The 26,866-nt window shown below is 32.7% G+C and overlaps 1 protein-coding gene across 1 annotated transcript; it reads right to left on the minus strand.

Moving 5' to 3' along the window:
* Positions 1-1,394: 1,394 nt before the first annotated feature.
* Positions 1,395-7,133, minus strand: LOC114287292 (uncharacterized). The gene is made up of 3 exons (XM_028230604.2): positions 6,601-7,133; positions 3,106-3,857; positions 1,395-2,400 (listed from the first exon to the last, which is right to left on the minus strand). The coding sequence occupies exons 1-3, from the start codon at positions 6,886-6,888 to the stop codon at positions 1,890-1,892; spliced, it is 1,551 nt and encodes a 516-aa protein (XP_028086405.1). The 5' UTR covers positions 6,889-7,133; the 3' UTR covers positions 1,395-1,889.
* Between the last annotated feature and the right edge of the window lie 19,733 nt (positions 7,134-26,866).

The following is a 26,866-nucleotide window of genomic DNA, read 5'->3' on the forward strand; positions in this document are numbered from 1 at the left end:
CAACAAAATACGTTATGATTTAAACAAAATAAATGGTTGATTTAATAAATTATTTAAAACTAATATATAGTTTTTTTTTTAATCAGAAAAATCAAAAAATTTATTGATGCGGTGAATTGTTTAAAATTATTGAATGGTTATTTTCCAAATATATGAATTATGTATAGAATTTAATTGGTTATACTATTTACAGTTGCTCTTTTCAAATTAAAGCTGATTAAATCTTATCTTTGCCCAACTATGTTAAATAGATTAGCAATTTTATCCATTAAAAATGATTTAGCTTATAAGTTGGATTATACAAATTAGATTAGTAATTTTACAGATAAAAATGCGAAAAGAATGATGTTTAAGTGATTTCTGTTATAATTTGTTTACTTTTTACGTGATACTTCAATTTGGATCATTTTGGTCATTGTAAACTTTAATGTATATCTAAGTAAATGTAAATAGACATATATATATATATTGATCAATAATAGATACATGTTGGATGTGACATTTTAACGAGTACTGTCAAATATTCCAAAAAAAATAAAAATTAAACACGTATTTATTATTATTATTTAAATATGTATGAAATATCTCATATTGAAAGTTCGCTTTGAGTTTCAAAAAAGTCAGAGCCGGCCTTGTATGCAGTAATCATTGAAGCGTGCCAAAAGGTTACCAGAGCTCATCGATGGCCAGCCAGTGTTGGTGGGTGGCCCAGTGGGTGATGGCCAAAGGTGGTGGGAGAGAAGAGAGAGTGAAAAAAACTTTTTTTTCCACTAAAATTTTGAAAATTTTAAAATCAATCCGATTTATTTGAAAAGAAGAACGGTTATCAAAATAAAGTTTTTATTTTTAATTAAAAATAAAAATAAAAATAAAAAACAAAACGTTACCAAATGAGGCCAAGTTTTTAAAATTTCAAACATTGACACGATCAAATTCAAATCCAACTGACTCGAGCAGGTTTGCAGGGTCAAGCCAGTTCATCACTTCATAATTAAGTTCAGTTTTATGGTGGCAATTTGTACAAAGTACTTGCATGGTTCTGGAAGCTATGGATGTCAATATTATTTCAAATGAAACGTCTATCCACTGAGATATTTTTAGATGGGTGACTGTGTGCGATGGAAATTAAATTTATATAACGTAAGTTACGTCTAGATTTGTAACATTACTGTTTTAGAAAACATAACAATTCTCAAATCAGCCATGAAGGTTCTTCTGCAATAAATAGCAGATTTCTCTTTCAAAACCAGAGTTCCAAACACTAAACTGATATATAGTCATGGTGAATCATATTTCTGATAAGGGTATGAATCAGATTTGGATTCTCATCTGTCATCATTTACAAGCGAGAGAGAGAGAGAGAGAGAGAGAGAGAGAGAGAGAGAGAGAGAAAATAATGGTAAAAAGAATAATGTGTGAACTTCAAAATTTACAAACTTGTGTGTTTTACAAAAGATTGAAGGGTCTCATGATATACTAAATTACAATACAACTGGCAACAAAATAACCAAAACTAGCTCAAAAAAATCTAACACCCTTCAATCAGTTCTTTGACTACATTTCCGTGCCTGGGCAACCTCCCAGTCGCCGAACAACAGAAGATGGATATCTGGTTCGTGCAAATCTTCAAGCATTTTCATGCCTTCCAAATTTTGCCTCTTTCATCACAAAATATAATTTTCGATGATTTATATTAACTAAAAACAACAACAATTTCCTATGTTGAGAGATAGATCAGGCGAACTTGTCTGAGAGGCATATCTGGTTTGTGCAAATCTTCAAGCATTTTCACGCCTTCCAAAATTTGCCTCTTTCATCACAAAATATAATTTTCCAGCATGATTTATACTAACTAAAAACAACAACAATTTCCTATGTTGACGGATAGATCAGGCAAACTTGTCCGAGAGGCTATCACCTAAATTGGAGAATGTCAACTGTCGGTAAAGTAACATCTTCTCATCACTATCTTCAAAATCAAGACTTTGTCTACCTTCATAACCCATTTCAACAATGCTTTGTTTGTCTGTATAAAGCTCTTTTGATTCAGAGAACTGAACTTCCGCCTCCAGCAGTTCCATCTCTGATTCTATTAAAACCTCCATCCGAGCACGGTCCCTGTCTCTTGGGTAGGTGTGGTAGAGAAAAGAATAGATGAGGCAACACAGTGCCATCGGAACTCCTATTGCTGCATATAGTGCCTTGCCAAGTGAAGCAGCATTCGCTCTATCTGTTGCAATATCTTTGGACCCTTCAGGAAGGGGTTCATAGCCGAAAACATGCTGAGCCAGTATCCCAACTATAGGGGGAGCAAATGACGATAGTACAGACTCGAAGGATCTATCCAAAGCATATATACTTGTTCGGGATTTCTCGGGGACAATCTCTGCAAAAATTGGACTGTCGACACCATGTTATCAAAATACTCAATTCAATAGTTCTGGTTACTTTATTCATTCAAACTTAATAATTTGCCACATTCTCGCATTTTCTATTCCCATCACGGTTCCATAATGACTCCATTTAACATGATGAAACAATGCTTCTTTCAGTTTCGTGAGCCCCACGCCCTTTCCTTTCAATGAGTGAGCACAAGGCACGACTCTGGTAATTGACCCTTGGTTTAATATTATGCTAAGAAGCACAAATATGTGACATGACACAGATGATAGTTTTTAAAAAATGCAAGACACGACATATAGGAGACACACACAAAATATATAGTTATAAATATTTATTGTGTCATATATGAATATATGAATATATTTATTGTATCATACAAAGAAAATAAAAATGTAACATAATGATATAACACTAATTTCTATAAATTTATATTTTTTTTCTATTATCATCGTATCCCAACTTTTTTTTTTCAAATTTGTAGTTAGTTTCATGTGTGTCCAAGCAAAAGACATGCGTGTCTCCCTAGTGTCAAATGAGTGTCTGGGTTTTAAAAGAAAAAATTAAACCCAAGAATGCCCGATATGGATACAACACGGACATGCCGCCTTTTTAGAAGTGTCCATGCTTCTTAGATATTAGGAACTTAAAAGACAAATATCGATAAGACTCGGGAAAACATAAAGGGTTAGATTGAGTCTTTACTTGTTTGTAGCCGGAGCATTCCAAGATATGCAGAACCCAGTAATGAACAAGATCAAGCCATGCATTAACATTGTGGAGGCATTGTTTGGTAAACCTAGTAGTAGTATTGCTGCCAGAGGAATGGCTGATGCTGAGCTTATCTGTGCCAAAATAATCCTGCCAGAATTTGGGAGGTGCTTGGATAGCTTATCCCCCATCCTACCTCCAAACAGTGCCCCAAGTGAACTAGCGATCACAAACATACCTATCAGGAACGCAGTGTTCTCATGGGTGAAGCCAGTAAGTTCCAACCACATGGGGGCAAATGACAAAGCTGACCAGGGAAACGAACCAGTGACACCCTGAGCCACAATAATCTGAAAGGATTGGAGCTTCACAACTGACTTGGCTTCCTGAAACAGGTCTTTCACTTCTGACCAGAAGGGTTTACTTGGAATTTGATTGGTAAGCTTAGCATCACCATCTGGAAAGTGTGGATCATTGGCAAAAATGCGAACTAATATACCCACAATGACACTGATTATACCAACAAGATGAAAGGCTAGTCTCCAACCGGGAATTCCCATGAATGTCATTGGAGCTATCAACAAAGAAAAGAGTCCACCGATAACTGATCCAAGGTTGCTGGTTAATTGTAGCCATCCAAAAGCCGTACCACGATGGTTGTCATCTGTTGAATCAGCTACAAGGGACTGAATCGCTGGTGCAACTATTGCGAGGCCAATCCCATTCAAAGCTCTTGATACTGCCACCTGAAAAGTTCAAGGGCAAAGATGACCATTTAGAAGTGTTGAAATAAATAAATAAATAAATAATCTCTACTTTACTTCTAAAGCATCAAATGCAATGATTTAAAAAGTTCTTTTGAGTTTTTGTTCTCTTTGTTTGGACTAGGAATTTAGTAGATTTTAGAAGTCATGAAAAGAGCCAATTCCTTTACCTAGAGCTCAATAACTATCTCGAAGATGGGAAGTTGAATAAACCTTTGTTCATTCCATGCATGGTCAATTTTCTTCTTATTTGAATTGGTACGGGATAAATTGGACACTGCATGAAAATGAAATTATTATAAACAGAGAACCTATTTATAATTATTAACATTTAAAAGAGTGAGGTCATTCTAGGATTTCAAGCTTGTCATACAACACTTCATTTTTAGTAACATATTTTGCTGACGCCAGTTGCCTAATACACGGGCTCCCCACATCATTCATTAAATAAATAAAAAATGCTTTGTGTTTGTCCTAGTTTTCAATTTTTAAATTTATAGATGCATAATCCTTTGAAAAAGGCCAAAAAATTCGATGTCCAACAGAGCCATATCACCAAAAACACATCTAAGACAAAGTATTAGAGCCATGCTTCATATGGCCATTAAGTTGAAGCATTGCTGTAGTATTAGGGTATTAGAGGCGGTTGGTTGTGAACCTCTAGGAAGATGGCAGACACTTCAATGGTTCAAGGTCATAGGAGGTGGAGGAGGAGGAGATCAGGACATACATATAGACAGAGAGGGAAGAAAGAGATCTTGAACACTCAGGTTATGGGGTGGTTGTAAGCGAGATAGGCAAGTGCTCTTATCTTGTGTGTATTGTGATATGATCACAACATTGTGTTACGATATGATGTGTAGCTGCATGCATGATATCCTAATATAGATTCTAGGAGAATTGAAGCCCAAGCCACCAACGAACAGGTGGTGAGCTCTTTTAACTCAACAGGATGGTGATATCATCAGTCCCATTAGGTGTGAATGTAAGGTTAACATTCCCTCTTTGTAAGACTGATCAAGGGTGGAGCTGTCATCTCAAGGAAGACAACCAGGCAACCTAGACGAACTCATGATCCTAGCCTCCATTCCACAATCCTCCAATGATCCCGAGCTGTGGATGCCTAGGCCTTGCTCCCAACCTAAGTAGCCAACTGATGGCTGTAATAGTCGCAAGTAGAGTGATCCTCACTTAGGGAGTGAGCACATAAGGGAGACATAGGTGAGCCAAGGGTCACACTATGACCGGGAGTGACTAGTAGAGAGATGATCACTCCTAAGTGTTTCCCTATGAGAATGAGGTATGACAAACCATAGTGAGCAAAGGCTCTAGGTGAACCATGGTGTTTCTAAGTAGGTTATGGCTAAGTAGGCTAGCTTGGCTCTACTCTGTATGCTTTGAGCCACATCGGACTCTTAATACTTTAACTCATTCACTTCGGAGCTCTTGCCTACTAAGGTGACACACGGACTAGTGAGCTGAGTATGCAAACTTGGTGGTGTGTATGCCCCAGCCTACGCTAGGCATACTACTCCATTTAGTCCTGTGAGGATGTCGTGGTGCCTTAGGGGTCTAGCACATGAAGGTCTAGTGATGATGTGGCATGATGTGGTGTTCATAGGGCCCGCCATGTGTCAAGAGTGGTATAAATACCACACTCACTATTCCTTAGTTTTTCAATACAACATTGAGGATACTCTCTGATCTGCCATCTTAGTAGAAAACACCCAAAAGCCCTGGGATCTTGATGTCTTCTGCTCTTCGCTTGTATTCCAAAGCAAGTGGTCCATTTCGAGAGGTTGCTTTTCCTTTTTCACCTAGTTGGGCAACTTATTTTGTTCCCAAACCCCTGAGTGCATGGAACACATAATTCCTCTTTCAAAGACTTTTGTACTTCAAAAAAAAAAAAAAAAAAAACATAATCTTAGTTATCAAACTAAACAGAACCTCACAAAACCAAAAACAGATGTTTACATCGTGCATAATTTTTCCACATTTAGAAGACACTGCACGCAGGGGCATTGCCTATTGCAATGGTAAAAACTCAGGCTGGCAAGCGTATGTATGAACATGGGTTTAATTTTGAGAACAAATACCTTGGATGAATAATAAGGTCTTTTTCCGGTCATAACTCTCCCTGTGGCCTCAATTATGGGGTCAACACAAGTAACATCTTCTTCAAATTTAATCTATTTATAGATAGCATTGCTTCATCACTTGTCTAATTAAGTTATTCCTACATTTCAAAAGACCGCCAATTCATTCCAGGTTGCTTTTCTTTAAAACTGTGTTTGGTTCATAGATTTGAGTAGGGATTTGAGTTGGAAAATAATGTATAAAATGTAGTTATATTTCATTCATATTTCAACTACATTTTCTCTATCCATTTCCAAATCACTACCCAAATCCATAAACTAAACACAGCTTAAGGATTTCACAGTTTATCTAAAAAAATGTTTACCAAGCATTTTGCCTTCCCAAATATCTTCAGCTAAAACATTCTCTCATTTCAGTTTCCCAAATTGCTACCAAACAATCAGGGTAAAACCCATCTATGCATAGCAAATTCAAACCTCAATATTTCAGATTCCCTTGACTTTGTTCCAATGGTGAATTAATTTCCAACAAACACAAAACCCAAATCCTTCTAATTATAAATTGAATTCCCATAATTCAAATTTAAAACCAAAAAATTTAAATAAATAAAAAAAAATTGAATTAGAACCTCGAAGTAGCTGGAGGAAAAGGCGACGAGGAAGGTGGCGGCGGCCCAGAGGAAGGCACCGTAGGCTATGACGTGGACGCGGTTGTGGCGGACGGCGAGGTAGGCGGCGAGAGGGTAACAAGAGGACTGAACAATGGAGCGGAAGAGGGTGAGGGATCCGAGACCGGTCGGGTCGGAGTGGAGAGCCGACCCAACCTCCCTGTAGACCGCCGGAAGGAGAGACTCGTCGGCTTTTTCCATGATTCCGGCGAGGTTCACCAGTATCAGAGTCACCATTTCCGATCTCATTTTTTTTTTTTTTTTGCAGCAATGAAAAATGGTAAAAATACTATACAGACAGAGTTTGAAACCCTAAATTCATGGTGTGTGATGGGATTGACAGAGAGTCGATAAACGAGAAATCAAAATTGGATTTTGAGGGGGAAGGAAGGAAGTTTGAGATTTGACAAAGGAACCAGCAACACGGACCAATAAGCAAGTTTCTCTGGTTGAGTTCTAGAATCTTTGACAAACGCCTCGTTTGGCAAGAGGCTATTTTAGTCAATTAGTCAAAAAGTTATTAAATTAGTCAAAAAGTCAATCATCTATACTAAAAAGTCAAAGATTCTCTTTTCTCTCTACTTTTTACACATCTTTTCGTAATTAGTCAAAAAGTCATCCCAAACATACAAGTTTTTTTTACCTACTTTTTTAACCAAATAGCCAAAAAATTACTAAATTAGCCTGTTCCCAAACGAGGCTGGTTTACCAATTTTTTGATTTAAAATATATACATATATTAAAATTATTTTGGCTCCCAAAAAGTTAAAATTGTTTGTAATTTGTTATTTTTTTCACTAAATTGGTTTTTTGTTTTTCTTAAAAAATTTCAAACATAATTTTTTGAAAAAATAAATAAATAAGTTGATTTGGTAAAGAAATAATTTTAAAAAATAAAACTCAACTGAATGAAACTATTTTCATTTTTGTGTGTGTATTTTTTTTTTTAATATCATATAAATGAAAAATAAGAAAATAACTATAACAGTAAAATACATTCTCCACCTTAAAATTTTGTCATCCAAAGTTTATTTGAGTTGGTGGTCCTATTGGCATGGTTTGACAAGTGAAGTTGGATAGGTTTGGAATTATTTTAGTCATAAAAGATAAAATAGGTTATTTTAGCCATAACAAACAAAATATCACATCCAACTCATAATCATTATACTCTTCTCTCACAAAAAAAGTCAAAAAAATCAAAAAGTCCTCCCCAAACCAAGCTTTTTAGCCCCAGGCTAAAATAGCCAAAAAGTCAAAAAAACCAACCCACTTCCCAAACGACAAATGGACTTAAGTACCTTAGCTCATGTGCAAATTTTAATTATGCTTACAAATCTTCAAAATACTTATTATACTCATTATTTATTTTGTAAAATTAAAAGATAGTCACCTTTCTCTTTATCTCCTTCTCTCTCTCTCTCTCTACTGTTTCTTTAAGAGTCTCGCACCACCACTGACCATTGCCACCTCCACTATCGTCAACCGCTGTCAGAGTTGTTGCCACCATCCACCAGATAACATCATTGTTCACCAACCACATTCATCATCACCAATCTATACACAACCATTGCTGATCTACCAACTCCATTCATCAACCACCTTCACTGTCACTGATTTACACTTTATCATCTCTGATTTACACTTCATTGTTGCCGATCCACTGCAACCATCCACCAATTACCTCTATCATTGTCGATTTTCACTATAATCATTTAAATATAGCCATTTACAACGCCAATCAACTATCTTAGATGCCGATTTAGTACCATAACCATATTTGCCATCAAGATGCAGCCATTATGTGGTCGCTAGAGCTCTTACTAGTAATATCGGTTCTCTCTCTCTCTCTCTCTCTCTCTCTCTCTCTCTCTCTCTCTTCATATTAATGGATCTTCATCAATATGTTAGTAAAAATTTGGTTAAATCAGATGTTCTGTCTATAAAATCGGAATACATATAAGTGAATAAAGTTACAATAATAAACTTACCAATCTTATCTTTTTTTTAGTTTTCTTGTGTGCAAGTGTGTTGGTGTGTTTCTATAAATGAATAACTAAATAAGTGTGAATGTGAGAGTAGGAAAGTAACTAATCTAGTGGTTTCATAAATACTAATAAATATCATTAGTGATAAATTTATCACTGTTAGATTTTCATTCTCTTCTCTTAGGCCTCGTTTGGGGAGTGGCTATTTTAGTCAAAAAGTCAAAAAGTTACTAAAAATTGTCACATCACCTCTTTACTTTTCTGCACATCTTTTCGTAAAAAATCAAAAAGTTACTAAAATAGTTTGTTCCCAAATGAGGCCTAAGCACAAACAGATCTGAAGAGGTAGTATGAGTAGTGACATGGTAGAGATAGACGTTTTTGCTAAAAAAAATGGTCAAAAAATTATTGAAAAATATTGTCAAAAAAAAATATATCGTCAGATGTCAGAGATGGTCTCCAACGATCGGAGACGGCTATCGGAGGTAGTTGACGGCGGCCGAAGATGACAACCAGATATAGTTGGTGGCAACCAGAGGCCATGGCTGAAAGCCACTGACAGAAGTAAGGAGAGATTTTTGGCAATGTTCATATTGAAAATGAAGAAGGTAATGCACTTTGAGAATATTGATAAGTGAAAAAAAGAACAAGACTTATAGGTAAATAAGTTTGATCAACAGGACCAGCCTGTAAGTTTCTTATTTTATTTTGGTCTATCATATTTTAATTACAATAATTAAGTTTTCAAATTTCATTTCTTATTTCAATGTGGTCATCCAATTAATCTACTATTCAAAATTTGAGTGAAAATTAAAACAAAAGTTGAGAGACCAAAAGCATAATTTGACTGAAAGTTAAAAGATATAAGGGGTAATTTGTCACAAATTATTTTGTCTAATGTCCTAACATTGTGCTCATGATCCCTTAAAAAAATAAGCAATTTTCGTTTAATTTTTTAATTGTAAGTAAACTGGAGGAAGCCTTTATTTTTTGTATACCACCAATACCCTTCATTATATTTTAAAATTCCATCTATAATAATTATGTAGGTAAAAACAATAGTGCATATATTATACACTTTGAACATAAGAAATAGAAATGCGAAGAGGTGTATGGTTCCATATTGATTAGAAATTTCAGTCATCATGGAACATGAAAATATTGACTAGAATACTTTTGAAGGAGTATATTATATACCATTGTTTGGCATTTTCTATTCTTGGAGTTTCAGTCATACATTCAGACTTTTCATACGTAGGCAACCAAATAAACAACACCCAGGCATGATGGGAGACCAAAGAGGAGAAGTTAAAATTTTGCAAACAAAAATTATTTTACATTTTTTAATGAACTTTAAATTTTAAAAGTACCTCCACTCGATACTTCTAATATGATGTGATATTTTAACAATTATATTTTGGCATCAAGTATTAACGATATGGCATTTGACATCACCCCTCCATGTCAATTTTAATATGCTCCTATTTCATATATTTTTTGAAATAAAGAGCATCCATGTAAAATAAAAAGAGTTCAAATTTAAAAAATAGTAGAATAACAAATTTGACATATTGGATGGAGAACTTCTATATCAAATTAACATATGTCAATTTGTCACCTACGCTTGTCACGACTCGCTTCCCGTATCCAAGGGTTAAGTATCGTGATGACCAGTAACTGAAATTACTTCCGGCCAATTCTTGAACAAATTAATAAGCGTGAGTGAAAATAATATTTAAGTGAGGGTACCAAAATAATCATTGGAGTTTCTATTTTTATTACAAAATTTATTGACAAAAAAAGGCCGATATTTACATATAAAAATATCATAAAAGTGTTGTGTGTGTCTATTCTGCAGTCCCACGTCTAAGGTTTTTCAAAAGCTATTTTTGAATTGCATTGTTTCCTGAAAATTGACAAACAACTATAAGCACATGGCAGAGTGAGAAATATTATGTCAAGAGTATAAGAGACACAAAATAACCATAGATAGTTATGTAACTAAAATATTTAAGATAACTTAGTTTGAACAAATAATCATTTAAATAGCAAAACCGAGATTATGTAAATAAATAACTATAACCATGTTACCGAACAGAACAGAACAGGGGTCACAGGAATGATAGTCAGAACAGAGGTATGGATTCAATAAGTAGCTCGTACGGATTATAGAGGTGGCTCCCACAATAGTGTAGCACTTATCTCTGCACAGCACTTTGCTCCGTCCAGAATAGAGGTCAATAGATCCATGACAATAGGGGGCCACAAAGTGACAAACAGAAGCCGATGGTTATTTAAGTCCCCTAAGACGTGAGACTCTTGTGGTGGTACTTACAAAACATAATTATTTATAAAGTTATAGTCAAATATTCTTTAAAATTTAAATAAACATATCCATGGGTTTCATTTTAAACAAATAGAGTTCAGAAATTAATCCACGTAATTGAAATATTTATATAATTTATAAAACATAACTTGTATAAAATAAATTATGGTAACTCAAAACATACGTGAAATATATAATGGTAACTCAAGGTATTGTTGGAAATGGTTAATTTTTTGTCAAGTTTGGTCTATTTTTTAGGTGGGCCCCGAGTGTCGATTTACTCGGGTCAAAGTGGTAACGCGTTCTATGCCGCGTTGTGATTCACGTGGTATATTTGGTTGCTCAAAACCATTACCGAGTGAATGGGAAATTGAAGCCAAAGTGTGCTCCATGGAAATGGAGTTTTGGTGGAAATTCCTTAAGGTTGTAAATTGGCTTGTCCCACATTGATTTGATGGGAAGTTTTGAAAGGGTTTATAAGGCTTAGGGTGAGATACTTGGGGTGTGCCCCAAGGGGTACCCAAGTGTTTTAGAGGGAGAGGTTATGGGTAAAATAGGCTACACCCATTGGACCCAAAAATCACCACACGCGCGCGCCGCCGCCGTCCGTCCGGCTGGGCTGGGTTGGGCTTCTAATCTTTTTGGGCCAAAAACATTTGAATTTAATTTTATTTTTTATTAAAATAAAATCCATAATTCAAATTAAAATCTGTTTGAATTCAAAACCCAACAGGTATGATACCTGTTCAATTCAAAACCAAGAGCTACATACCTGTTTAATTCAAAACCAAGAGCCACCTTCACATCTATAAATAGGACCACCCTCATTTGATATTTTGTATTCATAAATTTCGTATTTCACTTCTGTTATCTATATTCTTCATCTTGCTGCATTTTATTTCCGAAAGAAAGAGTGTAAACACTTAGTGTGTTCGTAAGGCAAACAGTTAGTAGTGCTGCTATTGTTTGTGGTAGATCATTTCATCCTGGGAGATAGACGTCCGAATTCTGAAAGCACCGTGGAGAGGACGAATCTGTCTTAAGGACACAGTGTTAAACACTGGACTTGATCAGAAAAATAATTCGAAGAAATTAAATCAAGTAAGTTATTTAATTACTTTCAGTGTTGTTTTTATTTGTTTATTTATTCAGATTTTAATTTTGTTTTTGTAACAAAATAAAATCTGTTTTGTTTTTTATTTATTTATTTTTATTTCGAGTTTGATTTTTGTAATCAAACATATTCTCTCCTTTACTCTATTTCTTTTATTCTTGTTGTTGTTTTGTACACAACAGAATTAAATCCTTTTAAATACAGTGAAGATTGTCCAACAATCTTAAGACAGAATCCTTTTTGGGTATCTTCATTGTATTTAATTTTCTGTGTTTTCAAATTAATATTCTGGTTGGAAAAACAAATAGTGATTTATGCTATTTGACAGATAGTAGTAATATACTGTCTCTTTTCTTTGACAACTACTAGTAGTACGATACTGGTGTCATTAACAATTCAGAATATTATTTGGTATTACAGAAAATTCTTGTGATATTTTATTTTTCAAGTTTTAGTAACAAGGAAAATAAAATTATTTTGTTGTTATAATTATTTTCTGGTTTTAGTAACTAGAAAATTAATTTGTGTTTTAATATTTTCTGATTTTTGTAATCAGAGATTATGGCTACTACAACTGAAACTGCATCTGGCAGTGGTACTCCTATTGTTACACCTACATCGGTCCCTATCCAGAACCATGTTCATGTACCAATCAATCATGGAGAAAAACCGAAAAAATTTAATGGTACCGAGTTTAAGAGATGGCAGCAGAAGATGCTGTTCTATCTTACAACTCTTAATTTGGCCCGGTTTCTCCATGAAGAGGCTCCAGCACTTAAAGAGGGTGAAAGTGATCGGCAAGTTGTTGCCGCTGTAGATGCTTGGAAACATTCAGATTTCCTGTGCAGAAACTACATCCTAAATGGCCTTGACAATATGCTGTATAATGTATACAGTCCTCTGAAAACAGCAAAAGAATTGTGGGATTCTTTGGAGAAGAAATACAAGACAGAAGATGCCGGCACGAAGAAATTTGTCGTTGGTAAATTTCTGGACTTTGTTATGGTAGACTCCCAAACGGTAATATCTCAAGTTCAAAGTTTTCAAATAATTTTGCATGATATTCATTCAGAAGGTATGTCTCTTAGCGAGTCATTCCAAGTCGCTGCTTTAGTGGAAAAGTTACCACCGGCTTGGAAAGATTTCAAAAATTATTTAAAACATAAACGCAAAGAGATGACTATGGATGAATTGATTGTAAGATTAAGAATTGAAGAATATAACCGAAAGGCTGAAAAGAGGAATGAGAAAAATCCCATTGAGTCCAAGGCAAATGTGGTTGAACAAGTTCATAAACCACATAACAAAAAGAGAAAGTTTACTGGAGATGGTCCTAAACAAGGCGATAGTAGCAAGAAGTTCAAAGGAAAATGCTATAACTGTGGCAAAACTGGACATCGAGCTTCTGACTGCCGCCGCCCTAAGAAGAATCATGGAAGTACAAGTAAGAAGACCACCAATCAAGCCAATGTAACAGAATTGGATTACATCTCTGATGGAGTGAATGACATCAACCTCTCTGCTGTGGTGTCTGAGGCTAACTTGGTTGGAAATCCCAAAGAGTGGTGGGTTGACACTGGAGCAACTCGTCACATATGTGCGGACAAGAAGATGTTCACTACCTACAATGAGGCTGCAAATGGTGAACAACTTTTCATGGGAAATTCTTCTACTTCTACTGTGGCTGGACAAGGGAAAGTAATCTTGAAGATGACATCAGGGAAAGAACTGACCCTCAACAACGTACTGCATGTACCTGACATCCGGAAGAATTTAGTTTCTGGGTCTTTGTTAAGTAAAAATGGTTTTAGGCTTGTATTTGAGTCTGATAAATTTGTATTAACAAAGAGTGGTATGTATGTTGGTAAAGGATACATGAGTGATGGTCTCTTTAAGTTGAATGTAATGACAGTTGTACCGAAAGTTGCTATGAATAAGAATAACACATCTTTTGTTTATATTCTTGAGTCAAATTTATGGCATGGTAGATTAGGACATGTGAATTTTGATGCTTTGCGTAGATTAATTGGTTTAGATTATATACCAAAGTTTGAAATTAATCCTAATCATAAATGTGAAATTTGTGTAGAAGCGAAACTAACTAAGGCTCCATTTAAATCGGTTGAAAGTAAAACCGAACCTCTAGAATTAATTCATACTGATGTATGTGATTTAAAATTTATTCAAACTAGAGGTGGCAAAAAGTATTTCATAACATTTATCGATGATTGCACAAGATATTGTTATGTTTATTTACTTAAAAGTAAAGATGAAGCTTTAGAAATGTTTAAACTCTACAAAACAGAAGTTGAAAATCAACTTGGTAAAACCATTAAAATGGTTAGAAGAGATAGGGGTGGTGAATATGATGCACCATTAAATGAATTTTGTGCACAACATGGCATTATTCACCAAACTACAGCCCCTTATTCTCCACAGCAAAATGGAATTGCTGAAAGGAAGAATAGAACTCTAAAAGAAATGATGAATGCCATGTTACTAAGTTCAGGCTTACCACAGAACTTGTGGGGGAAGCAATATTGTCTGCTAATTATGTTCTTAATAGAATACCCCACAAGAAAACCAAAAGCATTCATTGACTCTATAATAGTGTTCACATTTATATCAGGTATATCTGATTTATAAGTCAGAAACCGATATGCACTACTATTCTGAGCATAACCAATAAACACACAATCTACTGTTTTTGGTCCAATTTTAGTCTTTTTAGGAACAGGTACTTCAACTTTTGCCAAACACCCCCACACTTTTAAGTATTTGTAGGAAGGTGGTCGACCTTTCCACAATTCAAGGAATGCTGTGTTTTTTGAACATGTCTTTCCTTACAAGAAAGGACAGGAATTAAGTTCACAGAAAAGAACTTATGATTGTACACAAAGTCAAGAGACTAATGACAATCAAACACAAGAGACTAGCAATAGTCTCGACCAACAGGATTTAACTAATGATGAACCAAGACGAAGTAAAAGAGCGAGAACATCAAAATCCTTTGGTCCAGATTTTCTGACATACTTGTTAGAAAATGAACCTCAAAGCTTTAAGGCAGCAATGACAGGTCCTGAAGCACCTTTGTGGAAAGAGGCTGTTAATAATGAAATTGAATCCATTATGCAAAATCATACTTGGGAATTGGTGGATCTTCCACCAGGTTCTAAACCTCTTGGATATAAATGGATATTCAAGAGAAAAATGAAAGCAGATGGTTCAATTGACAAGTATAAAGCAAGACTTGTTGTTAAAGGTTACAGACAAAAGGAAGGTCTGGACTATTTTGACACATATTCCCCTGTGACAAGAATAACATCCATTCGCATGCTTATTTCTATAGCAGCGTTGTTTAATTTAGAAATACATCAAATGGATGTTAAGACAGCTTTCTTAAATGGTGATCTAAATGAAGAGATCTATATGGAACAACCCGAAGGGTTTATAGTATCAGGACAAGAAAAGAAAGTTTGTCGACTTGTAAAATCCCTTTATGGATTAAAACAAGCACCTAAGCAATGGCATGAAAAAATTGATCATGCAATGCTTACTAATGGGTTTAAGATAAACGAATGTGACAAATGCGTCTATGTTAAAAACACAGACCAAGGATATGTCATAGTTTGTCTTTATGTGGATGACATGCTTATCATTGGAAGCAGTCAAAACATGATCAAATCAACTAAGCAGATGCTTAACAAGAGATTTGATATGAAAGATATGGGGGTCGCAGATGTTATATTAGGAATGAAAATTACTAAAACATCTGACGGATATGCATTATCTCAATCTCATTATATTGAGAAAATTCTTGATAAATTTATCAAGGATGATTTGAATTTAGCTAGAACACCTGTAGACATCAGTCTTTATTTATCGAAAAATAAAGGTGATGCAGTGTCTCAGTTAAAATACTCCCAAATCATTGGAAGCCTAATGTACCTAATGAATTGTACTCGTCCTGATATAGCTTATGCTATAAGTAAATTGAGTAGGTACACTAGTAACCCTGGAGAAGACCATTGGAAAGCGATCATTCGAGTTCTTAGATATCTAAGATTTACTCGTGATCATGGTTTGAACTTTACTCGATATCCAGCAGTACTCGAAGGTTATTGTGATGTCAATTGGATATCGGATACTAAAGATTCAAAATCCACTAGTGGATATGTCTTTACTCTAGGAGGCGCTGCTGTTTCTTGGAAGTCTACGAAACAAACGTGCATCGCACGATCCACAATGGAATCCGAGTTCATTGTTTTAGACAAAGCAGGTGAAGAAGCAGAATGGCTTCGTCACTTCTTAGAAGACATTCCAATATGGCCAAAACCTGTGCCAGCTATTTGCATTCATTGTGATAGTCAATCTGCAATAGGCAGGGCACAGAATCATATGTATAATGGAAAGTCACGACATATTCGTCGTCGACATAATACCGTAAGGCAATTGTTGTCAAACGGAATAATCTCAATAGATTATATCAAATCTAAAGAGAATATTGCGGATCCGTTAACAAAAGGTTTGACAAAAGAGCTAGTGTATAGTTCATCGAAGGGGATGGGATTAAAGCCTATTACATAAGAGTCGTCATAATGGTAACCCTACTTATATGACTGGAGATCCCAAGAACTAAGTTCAAAGGGACAACTAAGTTATGTATGGCTCACCAGAAATCACCAAGGGATTAAAATTCCTACCCATTCCTATGGTGAGAGTGATATCTGCAACATATGTTGTCTGCAGGGGTATAAGGATAAGCTTTGCTTTTAATGATTACTTATATCTTGATTAAGGCATAAAATCAAGACGAGTATAAAGAGATACTCACAATAAGAATCACCTATATGAGTGTTGAACTGGGGCCGGTTCTATGAGAATGCAAAGGCTAAATTCTCTAGAAACACTTATGAAAACCAGGCGCGTTCAAGGCCAAAATGAACACAACAGTGAGAACCACGATGTGTTAGAAGATATTTTATGTGAAATCTATTGTCTTGGCTTACACAAACGGCTGAACAATTCAAGGCATCGCGTCCATTTGTTAGCCAGTAAGTCCGATAGGTTATCACTAGGGAAGGTTCAAAGCCGAAAACTACCTATCCTGATGCAAGATATTTTCGACTTATACTCTTTCGTTAAGTCTGCATATTGTTGCATTTCCGTTGTCATCAAATTCCATTCATGTGGGGGATTGTTGGAAATGGTTAATTTTTCCTCAAGTTTGGTCTATTTTTTAGGTGGGCCCCGAGTGTCGATTTACTCGGGTCAAAGTGGTAACGCGTTCTATGCCGCGTTGTGATTCACGTGGTATATTTGGTTGCTCAAAACCATTACCGAGTGAATGGGAAATTGAAGCCAAAGTGTGCTCCATGGAAATGGAGTTTTGGTGGAAATTCCTTAAGGTTGTAAATTGGCTTGTCCCACATTGATTTGATGGGAAGTTTTGAAAGGGTTTATAAGGCTTAGGGTGAGATACTTGGGGTGTGCCCCAAGGGGTACCCAAGTGTTTTAGAGGGAGAGGTTATGGGCAAAATAGGCTAGACCCATTGGACCCAAAAATCACCACACACGCGCGCGCGCCGCCGCCGTCCGTCCGGTCGGTCGGGCGGGCTGGGCTGGGCCTGGGCTTGGGCGCGGGTGTGTGGTTGTGTTGGGCTTCTAATCTTTTTGGGCCAAAAACATTTGAATTTAATTTTATTTTTTATTAAAATAAAATCCATAATTCAAATTAAATTGGTTTGGATTTTTTGTTCATCCAAACAGGGCCCTTCCTGGTTTCAAACAGAAATAAACTGTTTTGGAATTAGTGCACACCCAAACAGGGCCCTTCCCGTTTTACTATCTGTTTGAATTTATTCAAATCTGTTTGAATTCAAAACCCAACAGGTATGATACCTGTTCAATTCAAAACCAAGAGCTACATACCTGTTTAATTCAAAACCAAGAGCCACCTTCACATCTATAAATAGGACCACCCTCATTTGATATTTTGTATTCAGAAATTTCGTATTTCACTTCTGTTATCTATATTCTTCATCTTGCTGCATTTTATTTCCGAAAGAAAGAGTGTAAACACTTAGTGTGTTCGTAAGGCAAACAGTTAGTAGTGCTGTTATTGTTTGTGGTAGATCATTTCATCCTGGGAGATAGACGTCCGAATTCTGAAAGTACCGTGGAGAGGACGAATCTATCTTAAGGACACAGTGTTAAACACTGGACTTGATCAGAAAAATAATTCGAAGAAATTAAATCAAGTAAGTTATTTAATTACTTTCAGTGTTGTTTTTATTTGTTTATTTATTCAGATTTTAATTTTGTTTTTGTAACAAAATAAAATCTGTTTTGTTTTTTATTTATTTATTTTTATTTCGAGTTTGATTTTTGTAATCAAACATATTCTCTCCTTTACTCTATTTCTTTTATTCTTGTTGTTGTTTTGTACACAACAGAATTAAATCCTTTTAAATACAGTGAAGATTGTCCAACAGGTATAATATAACTCACCTTAAAATTAATACCTCACTATTTCTTTCTATTATCAAAGATCTTCTTCACTTCTAGTATTTTCTTCCCCTTTCTTTCCTTAAGTTTTCCTTTCTTTCCCTTTCTTTTCTTCCTTTTTTTTTTCCCACCCAGTTGATCACCTCCTCCCTATTTATAGAGAGATAAGAGTATTAGCTGGCCAACACGTGGCCATCGCGTATCCTCCAACAGATTCAATCATAAATTATATGGATTTATTCTTATCTTTAATAAATATTTAAGATAATTATACTTTGGTCCAGTTTTCTAATACAATTATATAAATAAATTAATCCCTAATTAAATTACACTCTATCGCATACTAACAGAAAATTAATTATTTATTTTGCTACCAAATCCATTATTATTATTATTGTTACCACTGTTATATTTATTTATTTTTATAATATATTATTACATATAACCATAATACTAATATAAAATTTGAGAAACAACTTTTAAAATTTCAAATTGTTACAACGCTTTCAAAAAAAAATTTAACATGCCAAATTTAAAATTCTGAATAGAGATGCACTAAGATTTTGAAAAGTTATACATATAAATAGTTTTCTGTAAATAGACCTTACTTTTTAAAAAGTTTTCAATTGCATAATAATAATGATAATATTATTATTATTATTATTTAATAATATTTTATGAACCCAAAAAATGCCATAAGCATATGCAAGAAGGATTTTAATTCTTTCTTTTCTAAAAAGCAATCAAATTTAATATATATATATATATATATATATTAGCAAGTGACACACGTCATATCTGTGTAATTTAAATAAGTAAGAATAAAAATAAATAATAAATAATTAATATTATTTTATATATATTGTCCAAATCGTAAGAGTTTTTTTTTATTAAACTTGAGATCTCGAGTTCAAATCTTATGGGCTTTTTTTGTGTAACTTTTTTTTTTTAAGATAAAAAAATCTGCCATGTAACATGAGAAGAAGACTTGGACACTAGGTCTAGTCCAATCTTCCCTTAATAATAGTATATATATATATATATATATAAATGCAAAAAGATGTGGTTTTGGGTAAGATAATTAGAGGTGAATATGATCCGGATTGGTTTGGTTTAAGGTAAAATTAGGATCAATTCATTATTTACGATTCCATAAAAATTAAAATCAAACCAAACCATTTAAAGTATGGAACCAATTCGAACCAAACCATTTAAACACGGTTTAGCTCGATTTGGAACCACGATTTTCGCATAATCTGTTCACAAAAAAATAATATAATATAATATTTTAAAAAAAATTCAATCTATCATAAATTGTTTAACATTAATCTGTCCATAATTTTCGAAGCATAACTTAAATAAACATAATATCTAGTAAATAAATATATTGTTTAACATGTAATAAACATAAAACTCCCATCAAACAAACATTTTGCCATGGCAACAACAATTACAAAACTAAAATTATGCTAAATAATTTTTTTTTTTTTTTTTAAAAAAAAAAAAAAAACAACAACAACAGGAATAGCAACAAGAACAGTAGCAGAGCGTATGATATGTATATGGTTTAAGTTACATAGAGTCTGGTTCGATTCTAATCTGGAACTGTGAACTCAAAGCCAGAATCGATTCGCGGATACCGATTTCCCAATTTTTCAAACCAGAACTAAATCACTGATTCAAAAAAATCAATTTAAACACTAAATTAGATTGGACCGGTTCAAATTGCGAACTTTTTGAAATCCTTGCTCAGCTCTAAAGATAACTTGTATAAAAATCTTTCAAAATTTTATTGAACAAAACAAAATATAAAAATTTAGTACATTTTCTATTCAAAGAATTTTTATTTTTATTTTTATTTTTTGAAATTTTTAATCACGTTGTAAAGAGGTCAGCTTTGATTTGTAGATTTGTTGTGGTGTCTTTTAATCTTTGGAATGTTTTTATTGGTGTGGAAAATGGTGGATGGCTAGTTAGGTAACATTTTTTTATTTTAAATAAAATTCATATAATGGATTATAAATTATGTTAATTAAATATGATCAGTTTTGGCATTTTAGAATATTTAATCAAGGGCAAAACTCATTTTATCCTATTATAGTATGACCTGATAGCACTTTATCTCATGTCTTTTAAAAATAGTTATATATCTTCCATGTAATTTTGGACTAAAATGCTATAGCTACAATTTCTATCCAAACTAACAGAGAGGGTATCTCATGTGCCTATTTTGAGAGTGGGGAAAGAAAAAAATTAATCAAAGTTTAAATTCCAATGTAAAATAACAAAGCTCGTCTTGTTTGCATTTTTACATTTTAAATTAAACATACATACTATATATATAACACATTAAATTAACCTAAATATCTTAATTTATCATTATAAAATTGATTATCAAACTACTTTAATCTAATTTTTAATTTTTAACCTTTTTTATTTAATAACATTTCAAAATAAACATAAACATACATATATATATATATATATATATACTAGCCTATCACCTGTGTTATGCATGAGATAATTATAGATATTTATATTTATTTTAGATTTTTTTTAATATATAAATTATGTTTTTAAAGATTTTTTATAAAAATAATTTAACAATCTTATCACTAACCATAGTGTATGAGAGAAGTTGAAAAGAGTACTGCAGTAACTATACACAGATTGTATTTATAATTATTTATATGAAGGGATTTTAAATGCTATCGGAGATTTTGATCAAATCAATAAATGCAGGCATGTGGAAAGATATGTGAATTGAAAAAAGTTAATAAATGCTGATCAGGAGATTTTGACCAAATCAATAAATACTGAATTTTTTTTTTAATAAAAAATTTAAAAAATTCAGATTGGGATATTGAAACTCCCATAGGTCTTGGGGGTTAAAAATCTCATTTTGCTTAATATATAGTATAGAAGTATAGATATATAAAACAAATTAAATCATAAATTAACCGAAGCACCTAATTTATTACCATAACATTATCTTATGTATGTAATAACATTGTAAATTAAACACATACATATACATATATATATATATATATATATATATAACAAATTAAATCATAAATTAATTGCAGTGTCTATAGATATAAGGTATATATACATGTATATCATAATATCTAATTAAAATTAAAAATTAAGTTTATTAAAAAAATATTTTAAAAACTCTAGTTTTTTAAATGATTTGTGTTATATTTCTATTTTTTCCCCTTATATAAATTTATTTATTTATTTATAAAGAGAAACAAAAATAAAGGAAGAAGAAGACATAGAAGGGTATAATTGTCTTTTCATTGTTGGCATTAACGGAATTAATGCTGCGTTTTAATCTAAAATTATAAGGGATATATGGCTTTTTAAAAAAAATATGAGGATAAAGTGTTATCAAATCATACCATAAAGAGGTAAAATGAATTTTGCCATTTAATCAATAACATGGGAAAAACCGTTTTGGACAACTCATAGTTGACAAATAGATAGATTTATATGTTACATAAAATTGTAAAATAAGAGAAATAAGTGATATTTTAGACAACAAAAGAGATGCCAGTGTAATTTCAGGAAAACATAGGGATTGTCAATGTAATTAACACCACTTTTTTTTTTCTTTTTTTCTTCTTTCTTCTTTTTTGGGCTAGCTTACAAGTTAAGAAAGGTAGAGATTCCAAACGGCCTAGAGGTTCTTGCAAAAGAGTTAAAAAAAAGGGGAATATGCTACATTAGGATGCTATAAAAGTACTAGGATGCTTCTTTACATAGCCTCAAAACTAGCAAAATTTTAGGCCTTCTAAAACCTTGATTTATGATTTTCATTTTAACTTTTTTACTTTTTATTTTAGAATTTAATGCTGTATGGGCCAAATAAATAAGCCCATTATACCGTTTGGAAAGATGATTTTTGGCTATTTTAATCACAAAAAATAAAATAAGTTATTTTACTCATAACAAATAAAATATCACATCTAACCCATAATCATTACACTATTTTTTTTACAAAAAAAGTCAAAAAATTCAAAAAGTCAAAAAATTCTTTCCAAACCAAATTTTTTAACCCAGACTAAAATAGGCAAAAAAACTAAAAAGTCAATCCACATCCCAAACGAAGCTGGGTCTATTCCCAATCTAATGTAATTAAGCTATGTTTGGCATGAGGATTTAAGTTGGGTTGGATTGGGACTATTTTAGTCACAAAAAGATAAAATATGTTTTTTAATCTAATAAGACAAAATATCGCATCCAAATCATAATTATTTTATTTTTTCTTTTATAAAAGTCAAAAAGTCTATCACAAACGAAATTTTTTAATCCCAGACTCAAATAGTCAAAAATTTAAAAAATCAAAAAACTAACCCACATCCCAAACGAAGACTTAGTTTGATATCTCAATATTTATTTATTATTATTAAGTTAGACTGTTTTTTGGGTTCATGAATTCGAGTGGGATTATATCTTTTCACTGCACTTCTAGATGTTGTTTCATTAATAATTGGACTTTAAAAAAAAAAAAAAATAAGAAAGTAAAATAGCTCAAACCAAGTGGGATTGGGCTTGAACCTATTGGGAAAAAATGGAACGTTGATTCAGGATGGGCTGAGACAATGGGCCTGCAATTAACATTGGGTCTGGCTGGTTCAGGGGGGCCACAACTCATTGGGCCCACTATTGGGGCAGATATTATGTGGTTCCATCCAACAGACAAATGGATATTAAAAGTTAATATGGTAGATGATGAGTCGTTCTCTTACTAGACATGATATTTAGATTCCAATCTTATCGTTATTGCGTAATACGAATTTTTTTTTCCTTGTTCTATTTTATCGATTGTACAAAAATATTAAAAAATTACAAATTCAACATAGAAATTATATCACTTATCAACTGTGACCTTTCCATTCAACTTACCTTTTCATTTTATGGGCTTTTAGAGAAAATGTTAAAATAGTTAGAAATTGTTAAAATATTTTTTTAACACATTCTTTCATATTTTTATATATTTTTTAAGGAAAATTTGACTATATTTATTACCGTTTACTCCAAGTGCAATTTGCCTTTTATCATTTGAAAATAAACACATCACTCCTTATAATTTGTGAATTAAAATACATTGTTAGATATTCTAAATGTCAGTGGACAAACCACGCGTAAACAATAAAAAGATTAAATGCATTTTGAATATAAAAAAATGACACAAACGGAGGTATTTTAGTTTTTTTTTTCTTCTCTTAAGTTGTTAATGTTATAAACGGTGCACTTTAGTTCTCAAAAAAAGGATTATGTGCTTATTTCAAGCATCAAAAGGGTAAATTAAGCATGAAGTAAATAACATGATAGTAAAGTGAAGATTTACCCTATAATTTTTACGTAATTCAATATGCTTTATATATATATATATATATATTTTTTTTTGATAACGCAGGTATCCCTAACTTTTTAGTTTTTCGGGAAGCCAAGACTAATTCTGCGGGGTAAGTACCCCGGGGAAGCCGTGTACCCCGGGGAAGCCGTGTACTCCTTTCAAACTGCTGCAAGCACTCACCCAGTGGGGAATCGAACCCGTGACCGTGCGCAATATGCTTTATATATATATATATATATTGATATTAATAATCATTTAGCATTTTTCTTTTTATTTTAAATCCTGCTAATTACAATCCACTACACGTTCATTAATAATCAAATAATATCAAAAATATTAGAATTCTAATGTGCATCTATACTTTTCGTATATATTAATATATTTTTTAATAACATATATCAACATTAATCACTGCCTATTAAGCGGCATTGAACATAATTATATTACTAAAGAATTACTTCCTGTCAGCCTAATTTATAGAACTTTATCTTGAGATTTTTTTTTTCCACATGCCTTTCTTTTATACCAAACTTCAGATAGAGGTTAAAAAAAAGAAAGTTTGAAATTTGTGAACCTTACCATGATAGACCACCATCATTTCATGATAACATTGACATTGCTTCATTTTCGAAGCACACATTTTTATTTTATTTTATAGTTATTTTAGCCGTATTTCAACTTGATTATGATGATGTCCCCCAAACACTTTTATCACCATCCAATCAAAATTAGTAAGGAAAATGATATTCACATTAATCTTTAGTCACATTATTTTTTTGTTTTATGGTTATGTTACTTTTCACAAAGGAAATATGAGAGGATAAAAGAATAGTGTAAATAATAATTTTCTTAGTAGAATGGATTAGAGTGAATTATAGCTTCGACCTTAAACTATATAATTTATGTCATTTTGATCCAACATTTTATTTTTGTCAATATGTTATAATTTACCTTAGTTGGTATTTATTATTGTCAAAAAATTATACCTCAACAAAAAAATATCTCTGATTCTAATGATAAATACTAACAATATCAATCATTGAAACCATTTTAACAAATATTTATATTTTAAAAATGAAATTCACATAATTAAATTTTTTGAATATAAAAAATCTATTTAGGGACCAAAAATATAATTAATCAAAAAGATTTGCAACCAGATCATGACGATAGCTTTCTCATTTACAATGGCATAGGATGGCTCTAGCAAAAAAAAAAAAAAAAAAATGGAGGATGATCTAAGAAAAATCACTTTAGAGGAGCCTTGTTCATAGAGTCATAGGACAACTACATAAAATTTTGTCTGTATTAGGAGTGTTCGTGGATTAGATTAGATCAAGCAGCCTCTTATTTGATATCCGTTTGAATTTGGGTAGATTTGGAAAAATTCATCCGCTTAGTTAGTGAAGACGAATTGAGTGAGCTATGTGAGTTAACGGGTGGATGAGGGCCTATTTGGCGATGAGCTTGACTATTTTGGGTATTTTTTTAAACTATCTTTTACTATTTTAGACCCAAATTTTTATATTCTTCATTTTTTATAATAAAAATAAAGACCAATTTTCGTATTTCATAAATAGCAAATATCATTACTAAATAAAAGGCTATTTTTTAGCACAAAAAGCATAAAAATATAACATCATTTTTTTAGGGACGTTTTCATCTGCCATCCGTCCGAACATAGGCAAATTAGAAAAAATGCATCCGCATCCATCTGCTCTGATCATTGAAACTATCCATTTTGTGGCGGATTGGTTCGCGCTATTTGGTTTTGGCAAATCGGATGGATGCTTGGCCGCTCCTAGTTGGCATAATCAACGCCGAGATCTAGTTCAATCCAATCCGGTCCTTTTTTTTTTTTTTCCTGAACACACATATAGAATTACAAAATAAATAAATAAATATTCTTGAAATATCATGTGAACATTGCTTACATGATATTCTCAACAAATAAAAAAGCACAACATAGAGTGAATTATTCATTATTTTTCTATCATCCAATAAAGGTGAGTCAATATTTTTTACTCGTAACTTTCCTTTTACTTTCGCACACTACATATAATAGGGCTGGACTTCCCTCAAGTCCAAATCTGAACTGAATGGTGATATTTGGCCTCATGGGGGCTATCATAAGTTTCATTTCGATAATTTGAACCATTTATTTTTTAAGGTCCTTTGTATATATGAAACACAAAAAGTTAAGTTGGTTTTATAATTATAACCTATTAAATTTATAGCATTTCACAAAAAAAATGTGGTTTATTTTCAATAACACATGTTTAGTCTATTTTTATAGACAAGTGTGATAAATTGAATATATTATGATTATTAGATCGATATGAATTTTTGTATGTGGATGATACACATAAAATATCTAAGAAAATGAATAATTTTAACAGTCAAATTGAGACTTGTAATAGGCCTCACAGGACCAAGATTTGGACCGGAGAGAAGGCATATCCTAAGTGATATTACACAAAGTTTATTTAGATTTTTTCGAAGCTAAAAGTAAATAATTAAAAACTACAAGACAAAAGTAGGAGGTAGCGAGGCTCTTGTGCCTCTGCACGACAGTCATTGTTGTGCAGTCATCCGGGCCCATTTTAGGATTCGTTTTGATAATTTGAACTATTTATATTTTTAAGATATATTAAGTAGAATATACTTATAAAAATTTAAATTGATCGGATATCCATAACTTTTCATCAAATGGCATTTGTATTCCGTTTTATACTTCAAATCACATTTGTCATTCATTTTTTGTAAATATAAATGCGATTTGATAAAAGAATTATTGATATCTGATTAATTTGATTTTTGTAAATATATTCTACTCGATATATCTTAAAAAATAAATGATTCAGATCATTAAAACGGATCTTCAAATGGACCCTAATGGCCACTCAATAGTGACACTTAGAGGTGCT

Source organism: Camellia sinensis, chromosome 6 (assembly GCF_055761805.1).
Source record: "Camellia sinensis isolate YWXY chromosome 6, ASM5576180v1, whole genome shotgun sequence".
NCBI lineage: Eukaryota > Viridiplantae > Streptophyta > Magnoliopsida > Ericales > Theaceae > Camellia > Camellia sinensis.

What these genes read in the sequence shown, in the direction of transcription:
- LOC114287292 (XM_028230604.2), bottom strand. Translation starts at nt 6,888, where the DNA reads ATGAGATCGGAAATGGTGACTCTGATACTGGTGAACCTCGCCGGAATC. An exon ending in TTTCCTCCAGCTACTTCGAG is followed by an intron (nt 3,858 to 6,600) that starts GTTCTAATTCAA and finishes TGAACTTTTCAG; the next exon opens with GTGGCAGTATCAAGAGCTTT. An exon ending in AATGCTCCGGCTACAAACAA is followed by an intron (nt 2,401 to 3,105) that starts GTAAAGACTCAA and finishes TGGTGTCGACAG; the next exon opens with TCCAATTTTTGCAGAGATTG.